Here is a 20,128-nt window from a genome sequence, read left to right on the forward strand (position 1 = left end):
CAGAAAATAAACAATACTGTGATTTTACATATAATCTTGGAAGACATATGTATTAAACAATGGTATACTGTAGGTGCTGACAGGCTGTAGTAGTCTGCATAATTCACACCATGTATTGTCAATGATAGATTTTGCAGCGTGCAATATTTATTTGTGCAAAAACTCTGTAATGATGACTATATTTTAAGGTTTAACAAGCCGGTTATATGGCCAAGCATCTTAGTTCACCGCATTTCTTTCAGATTGCAGAGCGCGTTTTGCTGTCACAGTAAAGCTAACAACAACCAGCATTCTCTAGAATAAGCACACACAGCACACTGCAGTCTCATTTTGACCCCAAGACCCTCTGTGGGGCAAAACAGGTGCAATATGTACATTTTCTGGTTGAGGGTTTGCCACCTGCTTCTCTCTATGGTAATATTATTAACATTATTGTTGCTATTATGTTATTATTGTTGGCCTGGATTGTTCAACAGTAATGCATTGACTTTATCTATCTCCATGGAGACAAGCAGGTGATGCGCCAAAGTTCAGATCTGTGGAGAGGCGGTTCTGCTCACAGTAAGAACACATTTTTTTCAATGGTTTTGGGAGCAATGAAACACCTGCAATTGAGTATATGCATGATGTAACTAGTCTTTAACTAGATTGTTGGAGTGAAGAGTCACACAATCACGCAACTCTAAATCCTAGCATCTTGTGCCTACGACCTAGAGCCCTATATCTGAAACTGGACCACAGTCTTTAGTAAAAGTGTGAAAGCTGAGCTCTTCACGCCTACAGCTGTTATGACCCTTTTAGTGACTCTACAGCTCGTTCACAGAGGAGCAGCGGCTGGTGAGATATTGTACAGATAGAGCCTGGATTAGCCCAAAGCTTCTTCACCGGACATTCAGGAAACACAATCGGTCTCCACAAAGCCCAGGGGATCTATCAATGTAGGCCAAAGCAAGTGACCTGGAACACATGTGGAGGTAACACCACACCTATACGCAGGCTGAGAAGTACATAATGCATATGTAACGTCGCTGGTTGTAAATGCAAGGGTGAAAAAGTCGAAAATGTTTAATATGGCCCTGGTCATATTAAACATTTCTAAGAAGTGCAATGGCTAAAAAGAGTTGAAGATTAACATATTTTATAAACTTTTATGACTTTTCTTATAATCATACACTCAAGAGATGACATAAGCAGCATTTTTGTATAAAAAAAGTACATGATTTTTACTTAAGTAAAAATTATACAGTTCTTTTTTTACAAAGTTTACTGTGAAATTCATGTGCAATCTATGTGCTGTCGTGACACATATTCATGTGCAATTACTGTCGGGATCACATGCAATGGTATTTATTTATTTATTTGTCTATGGGAGTTTTTATTTATTTATAGGAGATCTTCTACTGAAAGTGTTTTTCAGACTTCCTATAAGTGATCTGTTCTTCTGTATCTACCTTTGTATCTACCTGCGTTGCACCAATGAAATTTCCCCATGTGGGACAATAAAGGAATATCTTATCTTATCTTAATATCACTAATATAAGAGTGGAATGGTAAAATCACAATGCTTACAAATGTGCAGTTGACTTAAAAAAAAGTCTAAATAAACACAATATATTAAAGACCTTAGTGAATGTGTGCATATACTTTTACCTCATTACTTGATTGTCTGTAAACAACAACAACAACAACAACAACAGCAACAACAACAACAGGCTGCATACACAAACAATGCATGCAATTGCTATATCATACTCGATGGATTAATGTAGTTAACTTTTCTGCAAATGTACAAACAGGATGCATTGATTAAAAAGGCTTGTACTTTTAAGACCCTTTTGATTAAATGTATCAAACGTCTTTGCATTAGTGGAGTATGCTTTTTATATACAAAGATGTTCTTGAATGAAGCAGGTTCACGTGACATGTTTTGCTTCATTTGCGTCAATAACGTGATGGATTTACAGTTTTGTGAATTGCACAACGGGAGCTTTTTCAGATTTACAAAGCTCCAGATTGACGGGAATTCATGCAACTGCAAAAGGATCACAGCAAATCAATCAATCAAATCTGAATTGATTTATTTTTCTGGAGATTGATTCAACCATTGTCTCAAAACAGTTCTCCAAAGGTAGTCACTTGTCTAAATGGAGCGCCATGTGATGAAATTACGGAAGTTGGGACTAATTAAAACAAAAATAGAAATATCGGTACATGGAATAATTCATGTTTTTGAATACCATATTTCTTCAAATGGGATAATATTTTATACCCACAAATGTCTGAAGTATCTATTAGAAATGTACTAGGAAATACTGACATTAGAGAATCTGTGTCAGCCGAGAGGCACATCACTATCACGTGTTCTGGCACTGTCCTGTAGCTCAAAAATATTGGACTGAAATGAACAATTTACTGCAGACTGTTTTTGACATTGCCCTCTCAATTTTAGAACTATGTACTTAAAACTCCTGCCATGGACACAATAAACGGATAATTTTGGAATGTATGGATGACACAAACCTCCCCAACGATCAAGGACTGGACTGACATAGTAACAGACATTAGGGTTAATGGAAAAAATGACAAAAAAAGAGAGAACTGTACTAGGAAAACAAGGCAAAATAGGTATACTGAATTTATGAAACGACTAACTAAAAGCTATTCACTTACATTATTACCACTAAACTGCATTGTAACATGTTTTATATTGACACTGGCTTGACCCTGTGAATGGTACATTGTATTGTCACCTGCAGCAGGAACATCTCACACCTCTTTCCACACTATACAGATTGTGTTTCCAGTGATCCTGAATAAAAAGCCTGTTCGGTTACTTTGCTTGGATTTAACTGGATATTGTCATATCTCTGTTTACTATCAACAACATACAAGCAGTTTCCTCCAGCTTGCAGATTTAAGGTGACGCATGACTGGCTGGGAATTTGCATGCTGGGATAAAAAGCCCAAAACGCTGCCCCTTTTCCCCCAGTTCCTCTTGATCCCTCCAGAGAACAATGTAGCGAGACAAAAGTCCTAACTTGCTTCTTCTAAACAGTGTTGAGCGTCCTCTGCTAAGTGCTGTGGCCTCGTGGGTTTGTGCCTATAGAAGGATGCAGGGTTTCTTGTCTTTGAAGGGGTTTTCTGAAGCTGGGACGCCCATGAGCAGAGGGTCGTATTTGGCGTGCTCCCCGCAGTAACGCATGAGGTCGGACGAGGCCTTGGATACCTGCGGAGAGAGGGGCCGAAATGCAATTAAGGGTTACGGTTGTCTCTCGCTTTCACTGCAGAACAGAAGAAAAAGAGCACTTTGATTGGGTCAATAATAGGAAGTGATTTTGAAGTGTGAAAAAGGATGTTGTGTTGTTTTAGTCGTTGTGGTTGAGCTTGTTCCAGGAAGAAAAGGGGCGACTCGTGCAGTGTATGGGGTTAAACAGTCGCCCAAAACTACATTATACCTGAAGCTTGATTAGGTTTTCGCCAGTCGTTTGACAAGATACTGCAGTACGTGCTATGTTTAGCAGTCTACTCTGATATTGCACCATAGTCTCGTGCACTTGTTCCTAGGAAGTTATTATGGATCTCTACCTACTTTGTGCAGTATTTTCACTTTTGATATCACACCCTGACACGACCATTATTTTGGCAGAACTGCGTAGGGCAAAAAAGGGGCATGTCCAGGATAGTGTCTGGTGGGCAGTATTCCTATGATTCTTAGCAAACAATGTACCTGATTGGACAAAAAGTGGTGATCCTGGCTCCTCTCTTAGTTATTACTCAACAAAATGCTTTGCAAAGTGCATAGGTTATGTTTTTTAGTCACAAAAAAAAATCTCAATTATCTACATTTACAAAACACTGCATGATGAAAAGGGATTTTATATTAAATACAAATCGGGCAAAGGTCGTAAAACCTGCTTCCTCCTTTCACTGTTTTAAAATGAGGTACCCACACATTGCTTGTATTCACATGCGTTCATTTTTTTGACACATGTATGACTTTCGTAGAGCTTTTTCAGGCGGTGGAGCGAAACAGGGGTGGACTACCATCGCACAGCCAATCAGCTCTCATCCAGAGCAGCACATCGCCACGCACACGGCTCTTTCTTCTGAGATTGTGGCCGATAAAATGTTTCACCAAGAGAACAGTGAGCAGTGGCCTCCTTTTTTTCACAAAGTATTGATTTTTCAACACTTTATAGGGGAAAGTACATTTGTTCATTTGCTTTAATATGAATAACAATAATATTGTGTTCCTTAGATTTTTATTTGGCTTTCAAGATACGCATCATGCATTATTCATTTCCCAACACTTAAAAGAGATGGAGAAGTACAATTATTTTCCAGTTTATTCAGGTGGTCTGGCAATATATAGTGAGATGAGAAAGAAAAGGATAAAGAAAGGGAAATCTGCCCTATTCACACTCAGGAGAAGCCATATCTTTAAAGTGAAAAGAAATGCATGCTTATAATATTGACGCAATTCGTTTAAAAACCTTTATCCTGTCGATCCTGGCCTCTGCCCGGAGCTGCTGCACTGTGCGTCGAGCCTGGGCCAAACCGCTTGCATTTTTGGATGACATGCTTCGCGCAGCGGGATCAGACCTACAAAAAAGAAAATTAGAGCCTCATTATAGCTAAATATCGAATCGAAATGCATTTTTAAATAACAAAAGGATTGCCAGTCGTTATCTAAAAATATATGTAATCGGTTGATACAAGTGGTGCTGTGCCTTTTATAGCTCGATATAAAGGGTGTGTTGGCTCAATTAAATCATGTTATCTGTATGAAATGAAGGCATGTTTGTTCTACGTTACATTGTGTGCTGTGTGTGTTGGTAGCACTGAGTGTCCGGAACAGAAGTGCACGCAGCAGCCGTCACCTCTAATGAGTGCAGTGGTAAATAGGACACATGCAGAGGGATGGTATGTGAGGTTACACCTGGAGAGAGCCAGAGTTCAGCGTTATGGCCTCATTATTACAAACACAACATCAGAGACGCAACAAACACAATGCTAATGCCAGAATACATATTTACTAAAGCTCTGTTCGAACAGGATTAATTTTATCTGGAGACCTCAGGTAAATTGTAATAATTACGAATCTCGTCTGTGTCTCTTGTCCCGTGCTAATTGTCCATGTCTGTGAAAATGTCTGTAAAAATCCCTTCAAATTTGCCATACTATATTTCTGCAAACTTAGAGGTCCTAAGATCATTTTAATCCTGTGTGAAAAATCATATCTGTGATTTTTATCCATTTATTCAATGTTCATTTATTCAAAATATCTCTACAGTCCATTTTACATTTGCTATGAACCATTCTCAAATCCAATTATGGCTGTTTCAAAAGAAATATGATCATGTATGGTAAGGTTTTGGTAAAACGATGTTTCATGCTACAGTACAGGTATATATTCAATGAAATGAAATGTATGTTTGTAACACCAAAACTCCCAGCAGCAGTTGCCTCAGTGGGATGTCCAAAAATTGTTGATTTAACCAACAGAAAGTTATAGAATCAAACAATGAAACGCCATTGGTCAAAAATAAATAGGCAAATTAACAACGCTCACAGTAATTAAACAAATGGTTAAATGTCCCAGAGCATTCCCTGTCCAGACCTTCCTTCTCAGCGAGGAAAGACCACACAAAAAAGGCAAGATTAGTCGAAAAAGTAGTAATTGACAGAAAACACAACTTCTGGTGTGGTAATATGGTAATATATCTACTGTATGCTCATAGTTATGTCAGTTTACCAAAGGTTCTCATAATGGCAGTTTTCAAGATGTATTTCTAAGTGGTCACTGCGTCCTCCACAGCAGCACATTTGTAACTGTAACAAGTGGTGACTGCATAATATCATGATGTCCTGTTCTGTGAATGGGAGTTCTCTGCAGCGGCCGCCTTTTCTGCAGAAGTGAAGTCCACTCCCTTTTACTGTCAGTGTTTCAACACGACACTGCAGTACAGAACAAGAGCTGCGCAAAGTCAGTTAAACACTTCTGAGTACACAAAGAAACTTTGTTATTACCACACACAGTAACCTCCACTAGCACAGTGAGAGCAAGTGAAACAGAACTTGCACTTTGAATAGTTATTTGTCCTATGCAGAGAACAAAATTATTATTGTTATTGTTATTACTTTAGCTGCGATGTTCCACTGTAGGGCATTAAACCTATCCCCCATGCATGATTCAATTAAAGGTGTTTTGAATTTTAATCTAGTCAAATGCAGTAGTGTTCAAAAAGTAAGTACTAAAGTAAGTAAGTACTATACTTAGGTGCAATTTTTTAGGTATCTGTACTTCACTAAAGTACATTTAAATATATTTTACCTTTACACTTCATTTGAGAGCATTTTAAACATTTACTTCAATACTTTTACTCCAGGAGATTTCTATATGTCATACCTTTATTTATACTTGAGAAAAAGTACTTCTTCCACCACTGGTCAAATGTTATTCTCTGTGGAATAAAAAAAAAAATGGGTAGGCCAGTGGTTCCCAAAGTGGGGGTCAGGACCACCGGGAGGGTCACAAGCAAGTATGAGCTGGGTGTTGTAACATTAAAATTATGATACTGTATCATAAAAATATATATGAAATTGGGTCAGATAACACACTAAACTACAAAATCAATACAATTAAACCTAATTTAAAATGGTTTGAAATTTGAAATTATTGCAGATAGCTATTTAATTTTGCTGTAGGGGTCTTGAGTTGATTTCATGGTTATTTTGGGGGTCCCGGCCTGAAAAGTTTGAGAACCTCTGGTGAAGGATTTACCCTCCACCTGAAAAGTTACACAGTGAACCTTTAGGTATTAAATCTGACAAAGAGTACGTGTTCTGAAATGCATGGGATTCATACAGTATTTCAGTGCTTTCTCAACTCTTAATGCTTTCAAATGTGCATAGTAAACTGAATCTTGCATTACTTGCCAGAAAAATGGCAATGAAAAAAATAGTTCAGCCCTATCTACACCTCTGTCAGTAAAAAACAAACAGTATTGCTCTAGTTCCCTTTTCTTCACTAGAAAGGTGTGTGTTGAAAGCAGAAGCAAAAGTCTGAGCACTCTTTGCTCTGCTCTGTTTCTGCTGCTCTGTGCATGTCAAACGGTCTGGGAAACCTCTCTGTGACGTAATGCGCCGGTGAATGAAGAGCTCGTATCCTGGAAGTGGGAATTGTGAAACAGGCCGTTGGGTTTGACCACAGCGTTTACGCACTTCAGACAGAGTTCACATGAAGCAAACTGACACTTCTGGGAAAGCTCGCTTCTCGGTTTTGTGTACAAAGCAGTGCAAGGAGAGAATGGGAAATGCAGCCTTTGGGAATGATAAGGTGACATTTCAGTGTTGGCACAAAACACAGATTAGACAGTTCACTTTTTCATGGTAAAGGAAGGACATCTGGTATAATATTTGAATCAAGTCATTATTCAAAAGCACTACAAAGTATAGAATGATGGCAGCAGGCTATCAGATGTTTAAACTTACAGAAGCAAGAACTTTACTGTTACTGACTAATTTAGTAATGGAATAATCATTAAGTGAAGTATAAAGCTCTATCCCAGCATGCACCATCAAACTCCAGTGATGGCGGCGGAGAATTTGCATCGAAACAAACCGCATCAGACGCAATTAACAAACTTTATCAGAGTTTCAGAGATTGTGGATTCTTTTTGTGCTCCGGGATTTACAAATGATCGAGGGTAGATGCAAGAACAGATTACAAAGCTCCAAATTGACGGACTGTAGTGAGTAAAACCTCACATTATTGAAGGTACAAATGTATTTCTGCATTTCCTTTTGGGGAATGATTTAACCATCATCTCATAACGATTCAAAATCTTTATTAAGATTGTGTATTCTATTCATCATTAACCCATATATTAAGCAAGAGAGTGTCGTTAAACCAATGATTTTTGGGTGTTTATGATGAATATTATGAATTAATTTACATTAGTTAACATTAGAGTACAACATGTTTTCACTATTTTATCATTATCACATAATTTTAATTGTCAATATCAGTCAAAGTTATACGCACAGGGTTTTATAATAAAGTGTTTTTTCTGACAAACATCTCCAGACACTTTAGAGGATATTAGAAGGTGGAGAGTAGACCAGATATTCAGATTTAGCAGATTTAGGGTGCAACCTACCATACACCATCTAAACTAAAGCACACTCGGACCAGGCGAGGGTGGCAAACGTTTAATCTGATCAGTGTTGATGGTTTATTGTAATTTACATGTTATTTCATTTTCATTGCCATTCATTACCCTGCTGTAAAGGTGTCTTCAAAAAGTGTAGTCACGTGGACTCTTTACATCTTTTCGTAGGTTGGCGCCAATGCCTTTTCCATGGGGGAGTTAGCTTTAGCCTCAAAACATCGCAAACTATGACAAATCTGGGATAATTTGGCTACTGAAGCGACCACACGGGAGAAACACCACATCCTCGCTACAAAACATGATCATGTGTTTAGCCTGGTTTATTCACAAAGTGGTTAGAAAAAAAATTAACAGGAAAACTAGCAACCACTTAAAAAACATTTTTTAAAGCTAATAGATGGATGGTATTCCGGAACAATATTTGTTTTAGTTCATCAATCATCACAAATCACAAATCATGCATGTAAACAATAATCTGCACAGTATACAAAGGATTCAATTATTTTAGACTCGTTGAAATGATTGAGATAAAATGTTTATATCATGTACCAGGTTGTGTGCACAATTGCTCTAATTATTGGGACGTTTCTGTTTTTACTTTTTTATTGTTCTTTATAGGGTAATGTATTCTCTGATTTGGACCCATCTTGCAATCCATGTCCCTGGGCAGCCGGTCAGGGGACTCTCGTCTAGAATATTAGTTTACTGTAGGGCTGCAAGTACTGATAAATTTTAGTAGTTGACCAGTCAGCAGTTATTTTTTCAATTAGTAAAATAGTCAAACGGCCTTTCTATTGCACATGTTGATTTTGTAAATATATTTTCAACCAAATAAGGTTAAAATATGCAGACTGAGGGCTTCTAGCTAGAGAATATTTACATATAAAGTGTATTTCAATTTCTATTGTTTATGTTGTAAAAGGTCTTATTGAATGTGTTTAAGAGTCTGTATAGTCCAGACAATGATTATAATTATCAAAATATGAAAATTAGTTGAAAGCCCTAGTATATTACGCATGTTTTGGGTTGTAAATGTGCTGTTCTCAATTGCATTCATATCCAATTCTATAAACCAATTTCTACCAACAAAGGTTGAAACAAATGTACAGGTCTCACACATGCTCCAGTGATTTGCAGCTTCTTTCTGCAGCAGGAAGCACAGAGGAGGAGCAGGGGGGTCAAACATGGCCGTCAGGAGACAGGCGCACAGGACCAAACCCTCTGATCCACCGCCCACTCTTCCTTCCTCTTCCTCCACAGGAAGCTCCACAGACTGTTGCGACTAAATGATTTAATATGGGCCGGCCGCCGCAAAAATAGACCACTGGAGCGCCACCTTCTGCAACTCTTTTGTTCACTAGCTAGACAGAGCTATAAGTGATGACCCTGCAAGACCTTAATACCATGCGGTTCTATTTTTACATTCATTTTCAACATCCTGTCTGCGGTCATTCTGCAAAAAGAAACTTATTTAAGAGCTGGATTAAAGTTTAAAAAAAAGCAGTGAGCTAAGGCACAAAGTAATGGTTAAAACGCCCTAGTTTCAGCGTGGCCAGCAGATTAAGTCATTGCCATTACCTTATTATATCCAAGTAGCACTCCTGCATGCTATGATTGCTAAAGTTGTATTCTTTGTTTTTATTAAGTTGTTGTGCTTGTGCAAAGTAAGTCAAATACAAGGCTTTAGAGAGGTTAAGATAACAAAATAGAGCTCTAGAAAAAATTACAGTATGTAAACAATGTGGTTATAGAGTAGGGCATTTTACCATTTAACCTTCAATGTAGCAACTATATGGACCCTTCACGAGACGAGTCTGAATCTGGTCCTGGAGAATATGCACATGACACGAATGAAAGAGGAAATTTTGAACAAAATTGTACGAGTGTCAGTGGTAAAAATAACTCATTAAGTTTAGTACAACACAATAAAATAAGCACGTGTAGGCCTGTCCTCAAGCAAAGAAAAACATGCTAAAACAAAATGTGTGGATTGACAAGAGCACCGACGCACAGCAACAGAACGCAAATAGTTAAACAAACAAAAAAAACAAACAAACAAACAAACAAACAAAGAAGTATTACTTGGTATTGTATCGAATCAAAAATCTGTGGTATCGCCCACCACTAGTCAAAACAGCTTTTGTAATGCGTAATATTTTTGTGGCTGTTTCAGACTTTTATTGCAACGTTTGTTCCCAAGAGCTCCTACAACGTCAAATGTTTGTGTGCTTGGACCATGATCCACAGACAAGATAAAACTAGACTTCTTGACCTTCCGATTCCAAACCCACTATAACTAGCATGCAGTACCCTAGTCGCCTCCTGACCCTCTCATCACTGCTGGCGTCTACAGAGTTGTTTCACGCAGCACAGGGCTGACTGCACAGACTGAACAGACCAGCGGCCATTGGAACGTTTACCAAAGCTCTGACGTATCCGGGCGAGTGTGACGTCTGAAGATACTGCCGCCAATGGCACTCCACAAAAAGGACAAATTACTCACATAATGGGCACTAAAACACACAAGGAGGAGGTTTACTACTCCATTGTTGTTTATGGACACGCTGGGGACTAAGGACAGGGACGTAATAGTCACACACTAAGCATGTACGGATTTAAATAATGCAGGATCTTTAAAGTGTATTGGTGATATATGTGGTCATTATTAAATTGTTATTAAATTATTATCAAAAGAGCAAATGCAACAGTATATTTCTTAATTTAAAAAGGTTACAGGAGTATTTGATAATCGTCTTCATTTTTGGACATTGTAATAAACCAAAATTATCCTAATTTTTGTGCAACACATTGGTGTCCTATATTTCCTACTGGATACTTAAAGTTGTTTAAAAGGTGCACAACATTTCTGATGGATTATTTTTACACCTGTCAGCCAAATATATCCAAATGTTTTCTTTAGAATTCAATTTTAAATTTGACCAAATTTATATTAATTTAATCATTAGGTCAATCTACTACAAGAAACTACTTCCAGTTTATCATAAGCTTTACTTAAATTGACTTCACTTCTCTTTTAACACCTCTGTAATGCATTGGGCTTGGACAATGTTAGAAGCAATAAACACTGGATATAAAAATAAATTTGATCATAACACAAATACAGTATGTAGATAAAGAGGAAATAATTGCTGCAAATGTGTGCGAGCTTTTATGAAACGTGCCGGCTCAAAATACAGAAGTTTATCACCAGATCAAGTCAGCGTTTGGTCAGAAATGATTGTCTTCTGTTATATCAGCACTGAAGAGGGTCAAACGTACCAATCTGCTCCAAAACAAACCAGTGGAAACAAGTTTACAGTTGTGTAGTAAAGGTGGGCGCACACAATGACATAATGCACTGGAGAAGATATTAGATGACCACAACACTATTGCACCTATAATTTCTCTTTGTTTATTCCACACAATAGATTTGTAGACAGACCCGTGAAAAGCTTGTTTATGTTTTTAGTTCAACAGCTGTCCAAGTGCAAAAAAAGTACAGTAATCCTGGTGGTAAGGTAAAGGCTAAAGAGCTGTAGGAGACATGTGGTGGTAAACACAGAGGAACTCCAGTTATGTAAAGCATGCATCGGCTTAGAATGTCAACAGCCGTATATTCACATGTGATCAATTATAACCAATAATTCTGCCTAACTAAAGAGCTAGACACAAATATGCTTCAATAATGAGATAAGTGTCCGAATAACAACTAAAGAATGACTGGAATGGATTAGGAGGAGCATCTTTGTCTGCTGCTATAGAAGCGCAGTAGTCAGAGAAGAACTATTTGAATAGTTTTCAAATGAACTAACTCTAATGGCTTTATTATAGATCCTTTGTGATTGAATGCATTATTCACACCAGGCAGCAAAGATGAGCTCTTATGTAGCCACATCTGCCCTGGCGCACACTGATGGAAACAACAGTATAGACGTTCTTATCAGCAATAATCACACAGCATGTCTCCAAAAACTGAAAAATAATGTAGACTTGTGATAACACATTTAAACTACAGTATGTTAAATGTGTTATCTACTTACTGCTACATTACAACCTTTAGTGTCATCACCACACAAAAAGTTTTGTAAGTTTTTTAAAAGTTAAATGGTCACATTTATACTGCACTTTTCTACCTTCAAGGCACTCAGAGCACTTTACATCAAAGAACCACTCACCCATTCGCACATCAGCGTACACAGATGCCAACCACCATAAAACAACAACAACAACAACAGACACTAGCGGCGAGGCCCAAGGACACAACGGCAGCATTCACCTGAGGCAGCTGGAATTGAGCCTCCAACCTGTGGGTCACTGACCGCTCAACCAAGGATGTTTATGTCGAAAGTGTGAAACTTGGGATCAGAAGACAAGCACTCACCAGTATAACAACAATTAATGCCGAAAAACATTATATAACATCAGTTATGATAGAGATCAAGATTATTCAAAAACTATTCCAGGAAACCTTCCACTTCTTTGTATGTATTATATTCGGTAGCTGTTCAGTATGATCTTCTTGACAACCCTACAACCATTTCTAATGCAGCTGCAATCTATAAAACAAACAAACTCACAAAACGTGATGGTTTTGTTGATGCATGCAGACATCTCCACATTGAGCTCTGTTCTGAGGACTTAAACAGGTCTGAGTGAGAGGCTTTGGCAGCAGATCTAAGCCCTATTACTCACCACAGGACAACACTGCAGTGTCATAAAGTCTGTTAGCGCTGAGGGGCCCACCTGCACCGAGCCACATCAAAGCTCACAAATACTTCAAAAACTACTTTTATCAATGCTCTCACAGTACTACATGTGTTTGACCATTACCCGGGGATGAAAGTACAACCATTCACTGAAAAAGGAACTTGAACCTGAGCAAAGGTGGGTATTATTCAGTTACATTTAATGCACTTGACATTTACCCAAATAACTTTTTAATACAATTTTACTTCTCCGAGTAGTTTCCAGACACCATACTTTTACTCTTACCTGAGTAGTATAGTTGACAGTGTAACAGTTCTCTTATTGATTAAGGTTTACAGTTTAACAAAGCTTTATGTTGACAATGTTAAATGCTTCTTGCACCGCTCCTTCAGATCTGATTCATTTGTTTCTAATTTTTATGGTTGAAAATACCAGATCATGTGGATTATTTACCATTTTACCCATCCAATTACACAAACTTCAAATCATAAATCAGATGTTACTTTTACTTTATAGTAGATTCCCCAAATATGTTTTACTCTAACTTGAATCATTTCTTGGATGACTTTCTACTTATGCTGCTTAAGAACTGGTACTTTTTTTAAAGCAAAATGCATGGTTCCCTGAACCTGAACATTTTGGTCACCTCTGAAGTCTGAACTTGATACAGTATGTGAAGAATATATCAAGAACTATTATTTATTTAAGGACATAGCATTTACATTGGACGAACCAGATGCAATGTTTTAAGTGTTATAGCAGAATATGCAAATTTTCAACACCTGTCCATTGGGCCAATTTAGAGTTGCCAATTTTGCCTAACACATGCATGTCTTTGGACGATGGGAGGAAGCCGGAGAACCCGGAGAGAACCCACGGTAACACAGGGAGGACATGCAGACTCCACCCAGAGAGATCATGTGATGTTGGACTGGTCCGGGAATCAAATCCATGATCTCCTTCTTGGGTGGCAACAGCGCTAACCGCCTTTGCAAACATAAGTAGGTTATTGATTTATATTTTGTTCATTTCAATTGATCTAAAGCTCAATAATAGAAACCGGTCAGTGTACTTCCTGTTCAAAACTGATAAGCCCCACCTCGTCATAGTGACATTTCACTGTAACGAGCAGCAGACTGTCATGTACATGTCATGTTTTTATTTTTGTGACAGTGTAGAACTCTAGAGTCTTAATTTTTCAAATAATCACAACTCAGTACAGGGATGTGGCCGGTGATAGGGGGTAGGTGAAAACAGGCATTTTCTGCACACTCTTATCGCACTCTTTTGCAGTGCGATACAGGAATACTCGAACATGCAGAAATCAATAAAAATACACCTTTGAGTAAACTAATGATGAGGAAACACTGTTGTAACAAGGTTAAAAGCACACTACTATTGCTTTTGCATAATATGACCCCTTTAAATTAAACATTCAAAAAATAATCAGCACACCAGACGCACATTAGTTACCTTTGTTTTTTGTTTAAAGTTACAGCCAAGATATTCAGTGGCTGATAACCAGAAGTCCAGACTGTCGCCTATAAATCAGTCTTTATCACCTCCACGTCCCAAAACGGTTTAGAGTGTGGGCCCATTATCTTCCCCACAGTTGCAAATCTACCCGGCAACAAACCTGGTGCCCTCCCATAAGCCCCCATAAGCTTCAACAGGCATGGAGACAATGCAAGAGCTATCAGCGCCGGGGCACGCTCGGCAGGATGGCTGTTGCATTGTGCGGGAGGGAGGGACAGAGGCACCAGGGCGGCAGTTTAAGGGGGCTTTGACAGGGCTAACGGCGCCCCCATGAGCGCTAATCTGGGACGGGACGATGGTATCAGGGAGCCGGGGTGTCCAGCCAGCCGTGCAGAGGAAAGAGACAGGCCTCCCTACACAAACAAATGCATGTCTGCTTTAAGAGCGTGAGGGAGATGTACAGGGAGAGTGGTGGGTGTAAGTGTGGTATGGGAGCTAATGAAGGGTGGGGCAGGAAAGAAGCTAATAATGAAGGAATGAAGGTGACTTATATTAGCAATCAGAAATTTAGGCATGTCTTTGGAGAGCTGGATGTCACAATGCACATGCAGTCACTGTGTTTCCACTTGACATGCAATATTATAGGCGTATAAATATTTGTATAAAATATCAGGTGTGTGAGGTTAAACAGATATTATGTTGCAACCTTTGTTTATTAGTCACTTATGCGTCATGTTATTAGTCACATTTGCTATATTTAAAGTGGTAGGTGTAGCAGCATAATAAAACCACCTTATCATGTACTAAAAATATATAGTATAAATAGTAACCACAAGAAAATACTGAAATAGTTTTGAGTTACTTTAGAAGATATGGCCATTTTGAATATTGTGTATTCTTACTAATTTCAGAACAACAAAAACAAAACAGAAAACAATGTTATAGAGTGATAGTCAGTTCTTTTAGTATTGGGAATATTGGGAAATTATAATTTTCCCCCTTACTATCAACCACAATTTTGTATTAAATTGTATTCAATGTATATCGTTAAATGCAAATAAAAAGGTCTCTCAATAATTATCTTCCAGAACATAAAGAATATAATAGTCCAAGTTCTTCCTACAAAGTCTAAACTCTGCACTAAACCACATTCTTTTCTGACAGTGGTAGTGAACTTCTCCAATAAAAAGATCCAAGCTGATCATTGGCAACTTGAAATGACTGAATCTCGCTCTAGATTCAAAGTTGATTGATTGCATAGCCTACTTTTTGTCCATATTGTCCACCCATAAGATCAAAGCACTCTTTTAAACTTGAGAAACCCAATCCGTCCCGTCCCAGACAATTACATGCTCTTTAACACAGAGATTGCAGTCTGACTAAAAGCACTAATTTCCCCCGAGTGGAGCGACTGCAGCAGTGATTCCCACCTCCTCAGGTTTTAATAGACCGTTAAGCGCTTTGAGGAGTGGCTGTGAAGTGAGCTGGCCTGAGAAGAACAAACCAGAGTAAAATGCATGAGCTTCCTTTAGGGCTGAGTCACAGACAGAGAGGCTCTTTTTCACAGATACACATAATAATAACTGCACAACACCACTTGTTCTAGACTGGTGCTGCATGTGTACCTCCAGTGGGTAGAGCTGGGACAATACGTTCTAAAAGTTTTTTATCAACATTATATGCAGGAAAAATCTGTTAAAACTCCCTAGAAAATGGTGACGGATAAGTTCAAAGGTCTAAAAATGATTTGGAGAAATTATGGAGGACCCGGAGGGCCATGTTTAATGGAGTAAAGTGAAAGGAGTCTTTAAAGGATGCTTTAATATCAAGCTGAACAAATACTTTTGTTTAAAGTGTCTTTTAAAGAACGGTGTACTACATGTCTTGTTAAATGCTGGAGATGTTTGTAGAATATTATGGCATTAAACGTAGTATCTTTAACATTTTCATATCATTCATTCATGTGTTTTATTGCTTGAAAAAGTCACACATCTACTTTTTCCTCAAACTCACAGTTTGGTCAATATTGCTCTTTGGCTTTTCCAGAACAGGATGTGAAACTTGGCCTTACATATGATGACCAGATGCAGGCCTTTGTCCCAGCACCTGCGAGAGTAAATATAGAATGCTGTCATGCACGATGTAGTAAAAGTAATTTGGATCAGTGCAAGTCAAGTCCTTGTTATAAGAAAAGTAGAGTTGTCTTTGTGTTCATGCCCACATTGTTGGCTGCAGGCGGCATCATGACACTGAACCTGTAACTGATATTCTGCAGAGGTGTGGGTTAACTGAGGCGCAGTGCTTAGATATACCATATAATTTGTTGCACAAGTGTAGCTCAAGTTAAGTTAAGTTTAGCTAACCTTACAAATGCAGAGCAATTTACATTTTTTATAATATGGTAATAATCCACAAATATAAGATACAATCAGCAAACAGTGAAAGTTTGTGTGAACATTGGCTCCAGACAGACATTACATTCATTTTTCGGATGCCGTCAAAAAGGATCATCATAACTGTTTTTGCATTTCCCTCATACTTACAACAAGATAAAACGGAGCAGTGACATGGCTGCTAACTTCTGTAAATACATTCTTGGCCCAAATATCAAGCACTTCTGGAAAATCCTGGAGGAAGAACTAACTGTAAACACGCAGAAAGAATTTGCATGTCATACTTACATAGCGGGCCTATATTAAGCGTACACTTTTTGGCTTGACTCTATAGAGGCTGCTGTATTGGTTACTTCTGTGTGTACATGGGTGTTTATCCAAAATAGCCTAATAAATAGTGAGCTTTAGTCAATGCAACTTTAGTTTAGTCGATTAATCGATGCAGAGGGCATGTCAGGACTAAACATGGGGAATCTGCGTTTCAGTTTTGTGGAGCTAAAATCTGGAACAGTTTTCATCAAGATGTGAGACAGGCTTCTTCTCTGACAAAGTTCAAATCCAAGCTAACAACAGTTTTGTTTAGCTGTGCATATGACTGAAAGAATTTTATTTGCACTCTTCTCTTTTATGTCTTAAACCGTTTTGTGATTTCATTAGTTTAGACAATCAGTTGGACTAATTTAAAAAGGAGTTGGACTGCGAAAACACATTACCCTCTGTAGCGAGGTGTTTTGTTTTTTTAATTTAGTTAATTTTATTGTATTTCTGTTTCTGTAATTTCTTTGTGATTTTAATGCATTTTTCCTGCTGTGTGAAGCACTTTGAATTGCCTTGTGTATGAAATGTGCTCTAGAAAAAAACTTGCCTTGCCCATCTTTAGTCGACCACAGCCCTACTAAAAGTATTTTTGGGTCAAATGTCAAGTCATTTTCAAGGCTTATTTTACATGGACACTATGGTAAAGTTTTACACCAGAGGCCTTTCCCAAAAAATAACACAAACTTATCAGTATTATTTATTTATATGGACATCATTGTAACCTAAAGGCGCAATCAACGTTTTTTCGGCGATTTGAGAACGCAGGCGGAAGTGCGCAAGCGCACTCCCCCGTGCGGACTGATACAACAAACACGTGCGTTTGTTTATTAGGGCGACGGAGCGCATCGCATCTCTCGTCTCCCGTAGATTTCTGTCTTTTATAAGACAGCCCGAACAGTCTTTCTCCGTCCTAATTTTGTCCCGTACACTGAGGGAACTATATTATGATAGATCAATGCGCTTAGACACGCGGAACCGTGCTGCTCATGTGGACGAGCCGGACGCGGCTGCAGGTGAGCTGTAGGTGCGTTTTATGATTGATACGTAGCAGGACTAATTGGCAGTCCAGCCACGAGGAAATAACAAAAAAATCGTCCATTCAACCTTTAAAACAATTGATTTCCATTTGCAAAATTATAATGTGTATGTGAGCAACTCGCAGCATCATGAGTTCAAATCCGGGTCTCGACAATTTGCTCCAATGTCCTTCCCTCTCTCCTCCCCACTTCACACTATACTATTGTGTCTAAAAAAACATATGGGCCTAAAAATAGTATATTGAGAGGCTCTCTTGGAAGGTTCTGTAAAAGAAATTACCACTAAATTAACTGGATGGTCTTATTAACAATTAAAGACGATATGATCAAATTTGCGCTATAAAAAGTGTATGTATAGCGCTGTGGGGTGCTGAGGTCCCGAACTCGGCTTTCGTGCTGGATAAGAGGTTTGATGACAATCTCTGTGCTTTTTTTGGACAATCGAGTGAAATGTTCTGCGCAGGATGAAGATGGTCTCCCCAGTATTACAGTGTGGTTGTGTACTGGTTCCGGGATGGATCGGCATACTTCAGGACGGTCTGGTTTTGGCTTGCAAATGCAGTTGCCCGGGACACTGGTACTCATTGGGGTGGTCATCGATCTCTGTCGCTGTTTTTTTGTATTACTTGGTATCTTTGTATTAACGTTACAGCAAACACATGTGTACTTATATGTATAGTAGCATATAAATGTACACAAGTGTATGTGTTAGTGTGTTTTTTGTCACTAGTTTGCGTTGATCTTCTGTGTGCACAAAGTGGTGTCCTTAAACTTAAAATGAATTCCGCCAAACTGACTTATGCTGCTTATATGGAGTGGTGCATGTTTTGCCTCTTAGAATATTATTGTGATCTTTCTAATGTATGCAGCCATATTGTGCACACAGATCCACTTAGTTCCACTTCCACTCATTGCAAACTTAAACATTACATATTTTGTCTCGGCTCCTCTGGAAATACAGTTGTACATTTGTCTGAGAAACAGTTGTCTCCCGGGCGTGTTGCTGATGTTGCGAAGTAATAACTCTCCTGTCATCACGTCGGATTCGTAGGAAACAGGGCAGGGAGTTTGTGAGGGGAACAGAGGCGTGCTGGGCTCCAGGAAAAGCCCTGAGGTTATACAGAGTGTGACGAAGAGCTTGTGAAGGCTCCGTCGGGGTGTCTGCTCTGAGCGCGACACTTGTCTGAGAGCGGGGCCAATGTAGACAGTCAACAGCAGACCTACAGCAGCGTTAGCACAAGCGTTAGCATGCATGTGTCCAAACCGGGTTACTCTGTCAGTTAGAGGACATTTACAGTTGTGAGTTTACAGTTTAAGGTCCTTCAACACCAAGTAAACAACAAATATATGTATATACAAACATATTTTTACATAAACTATTTCGAAAGACCATGTTTAGAGCTGAATTCTAAATATGCTTTATGAGCCTTGGTATACTAAAATTGTATTCAAAGTGTGAACATAAGAGCTTCCTTTAGATTAGTCAGTGATCAGCAGCTATTTCTGTTTTGATCTAAGTAATAGTTGGGCAAAATGTAATTTTCTGTATATTGTTGCCATGCAGTACTTTTCAATACCCCTACACTGGTTTGCTGGAATGGAAATTATGGAAAAGCAAACCAAGAATCTTGCCATCAACGCCACAATGCTCACATTATCAGTAGCTCAAATTAAAATAAAAAAAACAACTTGAAAATAAACAACAATGGCACTTGAGAGATGGCTCAAGACCAAAATATCGATTGAGACATAAAGGTACGTTTATCATAAACAATAGCCAGTTCCAGTATCAAAATTGTATTTATTTATATTAACTTAGCTAAGCTATTCATAAAATTGTCCTTTATGCAAATTGACAGTCACAGAAAGTACAGTTACATTTGAAGCAAGTTTGCTGGAGTTCAAAGCAGCTGGTGAACCCTGCTCTGTACATAAAACAGTTGTGTAATACAATACAGGTAAAACATACAAAGCAGCAGTGCTACATATACGTCCCAGCATATACTGACACACTTGAATTGGT

The 20,128-nt window shown here is 38.5% G+C and overlaps 1 protein-coding gene across 2 annotated transcripts in view; it reads right to left on the minus strand.

The window, feature by feature from the left end:
- Positions 1 to 2,164: 2,164 nt before the first annotated feature.
- The window catches only part of gng12b (guanine nucleotide binding protein (G protein), gamma 12b), a 52,732-nt gene continuing 34,768 nt past the window's right edge, over positions 2,165 to 20,128 (minus strand). For both annotated transcript variants that reach the window (XM_072438460.1, XM_072438461.1), the window contains exons 2-3: positions 4,494 to 4,602; positions 2,165 to 3,226 (exon numbers count right to left, since the gene is read on the minus strand). In XM_072438460.1, coding sequence (XP_072294561.1) covers positions 3,101 to 3,226; positions 4,494 to 4,580 — 213 coding nt within the window. In that variant the 5' untranslated portion in view covers positions 4,581 to 4,602 and the 3' untranslated portion in view covers positions 2,165 to 3,100. The remainder of the gene's footprint in view (positions 3,227 to 4,493; positions 4,603 to 20,128) is intronic.

Source organism: Eucyclogobius newberryi, unplaced genomic scaffold (assembly GCF_026437365.1).
Source record: "Eucyclogobius newberryi isolate DKJ021-1_F unplaced genomic scaffold, fEucNew1.0.hap1 SCAF_9, whole genome shotgun sequence".
Lineage (NCBI taxonomy): Eukaryota > Metazoa > Chordata > Actinopteri > Gobiiformes > Gobiidae > Eucyclogobius > Eucyclogobius newberryi.